This window comes from Epinephelus moara, chromosome 21 (assembly GCF_006386435.1).
Source record: "Epinephelus moara isolate mb chromosome 21, YSFRI_EMoa_1.0, whole genome shotgun sequence".
Lineage (NCBI taxonomy): Eukaryota > Metazoa > Chordata > Actinopteri > Perciformes > Serranidae > Epinephelus > Epinephelus moara.
In genome coordinates this window covers 22,153,013-22,161,987 of record NC_065526.1, presented here as the reverse complement: position 1 = coordinate 22,161,987, position 8,975 = coordinate 22,153,013, and the positions used below count along the sequence as shown (strand labels likewise).

The 8,975-nt window shown below is 42.0% G+C and overlaps 1 protein-coding gene across 2 annotated transcripts in view; it reads right to left on the bottom strand.

The window, feature by feature from the left end:
• Positions 1-71: 71 nt before the first annotated feature.
• myom1a (myomesin 1a (skelemin)) overlaps positions 72-8,975 on the bottom strand; it is a 31,974-nt gene continuing 23,070 nt past the window's right edge. For both annotated transcript variants that reach the window (XM_050033312.1, XM_050033311.1), the window contains 13 exons: positions 8,763-8,907; positions 8,497-8,556; positions 8,341-8,408; positions 8,130-8,255; positions 6,553-6,636; positions 6,202-6,289; positions 6,059-6,097; positions 5,749-5,854; positions 3,198-3,361; positions 3,040-3,076; positions 2,770-2,792; positions 920-975; positions 72-759 (listed from right to left, as the gene is read on the bottom strand). In XM_050033312.1, coding sequence (XP_049889269.1) covers positions 493-759; positions 920-975; positions 2,770-2,792; positions 3,040-3,076; positions 3,198-3,361; positions 5,749-5,854; positions 6,059-6,097; positions 6,202-6,289; positions 6,553-6,636; positions 8,130-8,255; positions 8,341-8,408; positions 8,497-8,556; positions 8,763-8,907 — 1,263 coding nt within the window. In that variant the 3' untranslated portion in view covers positions 72-492. The remainder of the gene's footprint in view (positions 760-919; positions 976-2,769; positions 2,793-3,039; positions 3,077-3,197; positions 3,362-5,748; positions 5,855-6,058; positions 6,098-6,201; positions 6,290-6,552; positions 6,637-8,129; positions 8,256-8,340; positions 8,409-8,496; positions 8,557-8,762; positions 8,908-8,975) is intronic.

Below are 8,975 nucleotides of genomic sequence, written 5' to 3'. Positions count from 1 at the left end.
ATCAGTGGAGCATGTGATATAACAGACATTTTTAGTGTCTGACAACACAAAGCAAATGGCTGGTAGGAAGTTCACATATTATTTTTCCTTTATTTTTGTTACAGTGTATAAACCTCAGGCATGACTTGGTGTCAGAGGTCAAAGGTTTTCCAATGTAATACTGTATTAGTATAAGAAAATTGTTTTGCTTTGGCTGGCCTTCATTATTGAAACAAGGATTTATAGCAGCTCTGGTTAAACATAACATTTACTGCTGAAAGTGGCCAGAAGGGACAGAAGACATGTCAAGCAACTACAAGCACACAATTATCCTCTCTGTATCACATTCATTGAGTGCTTCCTCAACGAGCAATGCCCAAAGCTCTTTAGCCCAGCACATTAAAGACTCAGGAGGAAGCAGCTGTATTAATCATTTATTCAAACTGCTCGGTGCACCGGCATGTGCCGGGGTAAAATGCTTTGGAGATGGCCCAGTCATTCATCTTTTCTACTTCATTTCTTCTCCTCTTTGATCTCCTCATCCTCTGGGTTGTAGACACTGACGGTGAACTCGCCAGCTTCTGCACCATACTTGTTCTTGACGTGGAGGGCGTACTTGCCAGAGTCAGTCGTGGTGACGGTGGCGATTGTGATGCTGGCAAACTTGCCGTGCTCGAACTTGAGTTTGTAGCGCTCGTCAGATACCAGCTCCTTGTCATTCTTCGTCCAGCTCACCTCAGGTGTAGGCTCGCCCCAGACATTGCCAGTCAGGTTCAGGGACTAAAGAGAATAAGAGGATTCCACAGGTTTGATGTGTGTCATAAGAATATGGATTGAAAAAGTTCAGAGGAAAGAGACGCAATGAATGAAACAATGACAAAGACAGAGGAAGGTGAGACAGAGTTTAATGCAGTGTATGAAGAGTATGTAATTTATTTACCTTGCCCTCTTGGATAGCAACCACGTCTGGCAAGCCTCCAACAACACGAGCACGATCTAAACAAGAAATACAAGAGTCAGCCAAGACGCAAAGGTCAACCATCAGTCAGTCAACCTGTGTGGACCATTTGACTGGTGACAACATAAAGGGACAGTTCACCTCAAAATCAAAAATACATATTTTCCCTTTTACCTGTGGTGCTATTTATCAGTCTAGATTGTTTTGGTGTGAGTTGCTGAGTGTTGGAGATATCAGTTGTAGAGACGTCTACCTCCTCCTTAATGTAATGGAGCTAGATGGCACTCCGTTTGTGGAGCTCAAATCGCCAAAAAAAAGTACATTTGAAAAACTCAATGGCAATGCCTCTTTCCAGAGACCACAGACCTTGGTGTGAGCAATTGCATCTAGGAACTATTTTCTTTCCACCAAACTCCCACCAACCGTATCACCATGCAGAAGGAAGTGTGCATCTAAACATGGCCAAGAGGTTCGTGCTCATGACAGCACAAGATGCATCTATCAGTGGTGTCCTCCTTGGCTGAGCTACACCATTGGCTATCTCAGTGATGCTATTTGAGCTAGCAGTAGATGCACACTTCCGTCTGCGCAGTGATACAGTTGGCAGGTGTAGTTCGGTAGAAAGAAAGTAGTTCCTACCTTAAACTGCTCACAACAAGGTCTGTGGATTATCTTGAGTAACCAGGTCATGATTTCTGGAAAGAGACATTGCTCCTGAGTCTTTCAAATGTATTTTTTTAGCACTTTGAGCACCACAAGTGGAGTACCATCTTGTACCATTATACTCAAGAGAAGGCAGACATCTCTATGGCTGATATCTCCAACACTCGGAGTGATGTAGTGGAAGGTATTCGCAGGCATACGGGGTATACTCACCTCTTTTTCTGGTTGTTAATAGTATTGCCATCTTAGAGCTTAGATCAGGCCCAAAAAATCCAGCCCAACCCCACCCGAGCCCGTGCATATTCTGTCCGAGCCCGGCCCAGCCCAGCCCGGCCCGTCCCGGCCCGTCCCGGCCCGTCCCTTTAACTGTAATTATGAGCCGAGTCCGGTTTAAACCTGATATTTTTTTTAAGGATACGAACGTGGAAATTGAAGGCTGATTCTCGTCTTTAATTCCATGGCAATCTTTCGTCATGTGCCTGTTAAATGTCGAGGTCCCTGTCTTTTTGCTGTCATATACCAGCATCGTGCTGCACTTGGTACACTCGACGAAACTGACACACACGTTGTCACCGTCGACAACTCACTACTTACCCAACTACTTATAGCCTAGGTCTATTATGAGGAGCCCGACCCGTCTGAGCCCAAGGATAATGGTGGGCAGAGAATCTAAGCTCTAATCCCTCTATCACTCAAAAAACCATTGGACTATATAGGAGTATACCCACTTCCTCCTTACTAACCTACCCATCTTCCTTGTTGTGCACCCATCTCATCAACTACCACAACTCCGCAACTCACACCAAAACAATCTAAATTTACAAATCGCACTGCATGTAAGAGGAAAAATATGAATTTTTGATTTGGGGGTGAACTGTCCCTTTAACACTGACTTTCAAACTGGTGAGTGAACCATCCTTCATAAAACATATCACGATGTTTTAAACTTAACTTTAACTTTAAAGAAAAATTTAATCTCCTGGAAAACCATTTTCCACGAATGAATGAGATCTTGATATTATGATGACCTACACACTCATGCATCTTCAATTCTACTGAACCCAAGTATAAGTGTTAAAACTAAAATAGCCTCTGGGTCCTGGAAAATGTTACATCATGTCATAGAGTGACGTCTCATGGGAGAAACAAAAGAATAAGTAACCACTTACTTCTCTCTGCGATTGCTGCCGCCCTACAGAAGGAAGGAAGGCAGACATTGTCAGAAGCATCTTAAAATGGTATCACAGGCAGAGCGATTGCCAACATTTTTGTCCTGAGCTATACAATTCCAGGAAATGTATTTTGAGTGCTTCTGAAAGGTCTCACAAAGTACATGGAGTCTATTTTAAGTTTGTGATGACATAGCATTTGTGCAAACATCCTCTTCAAATCAAAATCACACAACAGAAGGATCGAGTCAGATGAGTTTGTTTGCTTACTTGAGCCTTTGGAATTCTTCAAATGCCTCTTCCCATGCTGCACCAAGAACAAAACAAAACATTATTATTAATAATTGCATAAACAGTAGCCAAAGTTAATGGGACTTCTTTACAAATCTTAAGTATCTCCTTTGTTTGACTTTTAAAGTTTCACTTACCCTTGCCAGACAGATCAAAGACTCTCTTCACACCGTCCTTGCCATCAAAGATGTCCATGGTGTATTTGCCCTTGTCCTTCTCCGTGGGCTCATTGATCTTAAGCCAAATCTGCTCTCCTGTGAGTCCAGACTTAACTCTCTCTGAGGCAGCAATCTTCCCATCTCTAATGGAGAAACGGGCAACACAAAGATCAATTAATGCAACTGTTTACTGAAAGTAGCAAGTCCACTGAAAAGCAAGATTTAGACAGAAAAGCAGTCAATGCAGCTGGCGGTTATAATTAGCACAATCGTTCCAGACAGTATTAAACCAAAATGAGAGCTCCGACACGTGTGACCTGTGCAGCTGGTGAGATTTTGTCCCCATCTGTAGATTGTTCTCATATAATTCATCAGGAGATTATGCGGGAGAGCTGAGAGTGTAAGTTATAGTCGAAACAGTCCAATTCAGACACTTTCTTCCTCTGCAATGTTAGTTTTCTAAACTATTTCACAATGAAAGCGGAAAAAAATACTGATAGATGCAGCACTTCACCCTCATATTACATACAGCTTTGCTAATTGGACACAGGTGAAACACCATCCTAAAGCTTATTGAGATTGTATACATGTGAGATTTGAACGTCTCTGACAAAAAGGCTTTCCTTTCCAAGCATGGAATAACAAATGGCTAAAAAAACACTACCAACTGATTTGAGAGAGACTTAACAGCCTGTTACCTTTTCTAGAAAGCTGACAAATTGGCCAACATGGTATTTGTGATATATTTTGTGCTTAAGGCATCCTTAGGAATTGCTTGTAAGGATATGTTTGGTTAGTCCTTTGTGATGTTTACTTTTGTCTGTTGTAAAGTTCTGATTGTTATTTGTGGTTGTGTGTGCAGGTTATGTAATAGGTTTCACTAGGTTTTCTTTTCATTCATGCTGTATCCTCCCTGGTCTTCAACAGGGGGTCTGTGACTATTTAGGGGTCCTCAGAGTTACCGCAAGGGAGCTGCCGAATTAATGTCTGATAATCTATTTTAAGTTTTAATTTAAGTGCTTTTTCCAAATTAAAATGTGTCTTAAAATCAAACATACAAGTAGCAAAGGTATCGAAATTTATATTTATTGAAATGTATTTATTTTTAATTTGATATCTATTGAAAAAAATATTTCAAAGATTATTTTTTGGGGGCTATATTATATTATGTTTTTAGGACATGCGGGGGCGCTGCAGCAAGGGCACAGCCTTTGTGCATGGGGCACCCTCTCCACCCACTCGCCACAGGGTGCCCCCCCCCCAAAAAATATTTTAACAACACAACACTGATGATGGGGCGGCACGGTGGTGTGGTGGTTAGCACTGTCGCCTCACAGCAAGAGGGTTCCCGGTTCGATCCCGGGTGTGGGAGCCCTTCTGTGCGGAGTTTGCATGTTCTCCCCGTGTCAGCGTGGGTTCTCTCCGGGCACTCCGGCTTCCTCCCACAGTCCAAAAACATGCGGATTGGGGACTAGGTTAATTGATAACTCTAAATTGTCCGTAGTCTGTGACTGTGAGTGTGAATGGTTGTTTGTCTCTATGTGTCAGCCCTGCGATAGTCTGGCGACCTGTCCAGGGTGTACCCTGCCTCTCCCCCTATGTCAGCTGGGATAGGCTCCAGCCCCCCCGCAACCCTCAAGAGGATGAAGCGGTTAGAAGATGAATGAATGAATGAACACTGATGATAGGCTAACTGTTAGCCATGAATCCTTGTGCAATCATGTGAGCTAGCCAACACTAAACCCCTGCGTGGCATTGTACCGCACCTAACCACAACAGCAAGGTGAAATAGTTAGCAAGCTGTTACATGTTATTGAAACATATTGGCCAATTAGCGCCATCATTATTCCAAGTGTACAGACATTCCTGTGAGCCACAACAAATCAGTCTGTAATTTTTTGTGCAAGAGACTCTGACACACTGGCCACCTCAGATACCACCAGTGAGTGTGAGGCTGATGCACCTAGCAATGCTACAGCTGCTGCTGACTTAGCAGCTACAGGTAAATGCAAGAGAAGACCAAAAAATATGTAGAGAATTATTTCCAGTGCAAGTCAGTGTATGTAGTAGCGGGTCCCTGCTCCGTCTTTTATTCAGCGAAGGGGTCCTTGGCCTGAAAAACATTGAAAACCCCTGCTCTACTGCATATGTGGTTTGATGTGGCTTGGTCTACTAGTGTGTCATGTTTTAATGTATGACATCAACCTACCCAGAGACAGCAGGTGAAAATTAACCTTGATTTACATCATATTAATATGTGCTGTCCCTGATAAAGAAACAAATACAGTAAAGTAAAACAAATATTTAATAATACTGGACAAATTAGTTTACATAGTGTAGATACTGGTATATTTTACTATACATATCATGGACACCACACACAAATTCAGCATTTGCATTAAGCTACAGAGTTTAAGATGGTTGTCTTTGTACTGGTTTGTACCAGAATATTTCATGACAAGTGCACATGTGTATGGCAGACAGGAGATTTAAAAAAGGATGATAAGTGAATAAGGGTGATTTTACATACTTGTGGAGCCAACCGACACGCAGATCCTCGTGGCCATATGTGACCATGGAGTAGAGGATGATGCCATGTTCAGTACTCATGACACTGATTTCAGAGGAGGAGTTGGCTGTAGGGAAAACAATAAAAAGCAGGCGTATATCTACTTCCCATGACAACAATATGGATTTATTGTACATAAAACTGCATAAAATGTCAGTCTTTAGCTGTTAATAATTCATGGAGTGGAAAAATACTGCACATTCTGCTTCTTAATGTGATTTTCTTTAGTGTGGTGCTTCATTGCTGCTTGGTGTGAAGTTTAATGACTCACCAATAACCCTGAACAGCTCATTCATTACAGCCTGGTATCCTGGGAAATAAAAGGATTAGGAACAGCAATTAATCGCTTTTTTTTTATTTGTGAGGCTGACAGCGCAGATTTTACCTTTTTCACTCACAGATTCATGACTTTACCTGCATCCGTCAGATTGAAGGTGCTCTTGTCTCTGCCTCTGTCATCAGTCAGGTAGACATCGTAAACACCTATATCCGACTTGGAAATCTAGAGTTTGAAGTAAAAGTATGTTTAGTATCCTTGAGCCAGGAGATTTACCCTTCTAAATCAAACAGGGGGGAATACAGAATAATTCTTGGGACAGACAACAGACGGCAGAACAGCCAGACAGAGACTAACTATAAGCAGAAAAGGCAAGCCTTTCTCCTGCTGTGCAGGCATTAAAAGGAAAACATGAAAAAGGTAAGATGAGGAGGACACATGGGGAAATGATAGGCATGAACTTATGGCAGCAAAGATAATGTCCAGACTTTGGGTCTTGGCGGCGGGGGGTCATCCATGGCAGTTGGCTTTTTTCTTTCTTTTTCATTCGGTTTCTCCTGCTTAATAACCCACTGTGAATTAGACAGATAAGCCAGTTAATGCAAGTGCGACTAACAGGAGTGGCGATAGACAGGCCGCCTCTCCTGAGCTCATGCAATGACACCAACCCTCTCTTTAGGAGTAATGGATATACAGTTTCAATGTACAGGTACCTTGAAACATCAATATAACTTCACTGGCACAGACACTGACTGACATACCACATTAAAGGGATACTTCACCCTCAAATGACCACGGGCCATATTCACAAACATTCTGAGAACACTCTCGGAGAGCTCCTAACTTTTAGTAAGGAGTCCTAGCTTAGGAATGATTTAGGAAAGTTCTCAGAGCAACTCTGAGCAAGGAAGGGACAGAAACTTTGACCTTAGTGAGGCGGTGTGGTTGACTCTGTTGGTAGGTATGTGGCATTCTTTTAACAGATGTGATTGGTTGTCACAGACACACCCTTTTGTGAGCCCGCAAGGTGTGGACACCCAGTGGGAATGAAATAAACTGCTAACTGTGAAAGTGTTGTCATTGTTAGTGTGACCACTGCTGATGGAAGGTTGAGACAGACACAAGTCATCACTGCTGCACTGTTGCATTTCTCCAGTTTTCCAAATATCTTAGGTTGTGATTGATTGATTTCTGGTGTTAAACGATAGATTGGAAATGTGTGTCTTTCCCTAATGACATCAACCACACATATTATTAAGTTGTGCTGTTAATGCTGAGGTGTTTTAAATAGTAAGGTTTTAGCAAAAATGCATGTGTTTGGGAAGCACTGAGCATACAACTGGATAAATTACAGTTGTGTCAAAGTTTGTAAATGGATATTTTGACATAGATTTGCTGTGGTTAAAAGTGGACCCCTATGACTTCAATTCATTACACATTTTCTCCATTACTGGATTCTTTACAGTGGAGGCATACGGAAATTTTTTCTACACAAATTCAGCATAACACGGGGTAAGTAACTGATAAACAAATGGTTATCTGGGGGAGTGAAGTCTCCCTTTAATATCCTAAAAAATCAGCTTTCCAGTTTTAAAATATAGGAGTAAATTGGCCAGTGGAGTTAAATTGAAAACATTGTTAGAAATGAAGTGTATCACACAGATAAACCATAAACTGTATTTGTGCTATATGGGCATAAATGTTGAAGAGCACAACCTATAAATCTATAATATCAAAACATACAATACCACAGTAACAAAAGTAAAAGCTCCAAAAATAGAGACTCAGATGTACCCAATACGTCTATTCTGATTCCCAAGTGCGACATGCTGACGTGCTGCTGACTCCAGCAGCACTCCAGCAGGACTGAATAGGACGTGAATATTTTTAAAAGTGTTCCATCATTTATGATTCTGTGTGTCAGAGAGGGATGGTTGGCAGCGTAGCATCTTGTCTAGGTCTACGACGGAAGCATGGCTGCATCAGAAGCATCGCTTTTAGCTCTTTGCTCATACATCAAGCTCACAACTCCTCACAATGTACAGCCTCTGTCTAATGGGCTGACCTTTCCAATATTAAAGGTCAGCTCGCTGTCCTTCCTCTCAATTTTCTTAGCGGCATCATCACTCTCGGCAATCTCAATGCTGTCCTTAGACCAGGTGATCTCGGTCTCTGGTTTGACATTTCCTATCTGTGGAGGGAAAGAAAAGAGATGGGATTAAGTTGGGTCACCTAGCAGCAAAACAGCAATAAACATTTTTCAGTCCTTTTCTCACCTTGCATTTCAACAGCACATCACACTCTTGAGTAACAGTAAAGCTGAGGTACTCGACAAAGTGAGGACCTGTGAATAGTCATTAAAAAAAGGCAATTGAAACATACTTGTGTGAATTAGTGTTTAACTTATGTAACGAAAAAGTAAGATCTCTGACCTTGTTTCCTGACCCATTCTGCCCTCTCAAATTCAGATTTCTTCTGAAGCTCCCTGAACTCTGGAGAGGAAAAAGTGCATCAGAAAATCAGCTCACAGACATCAGAGTAAAGAAAGGTAGTCTTCTGCTGCCCCTCAATGGACGCGCACTTTAACTGCAGCAAATGCAACACACCCAGCACACGTGGCTTCAAGAGTTTAGCCTTCAAAAGTAATTTATTAGTCTGCACATCAGTATGGAAGTGAAAACTTCATTCGAGGTCTTACCATCTCCAATGAGCACCAGACTGGTTGTACCCTTAGCCTTGCCATCCACCAGGTTAAAGGTGAACGTTCCCTCATCAGTGACCTCCAGAGAGTCCATGAACATTTCAATGATGCCGGTGGATTGGTTGAAGCTCATTGTGTATTTCTGGAAGCAAAAATATACATAAAGCCCCCCTGACAAGATCAGCTTTTGGAAGATAATCCAAAGTAGAA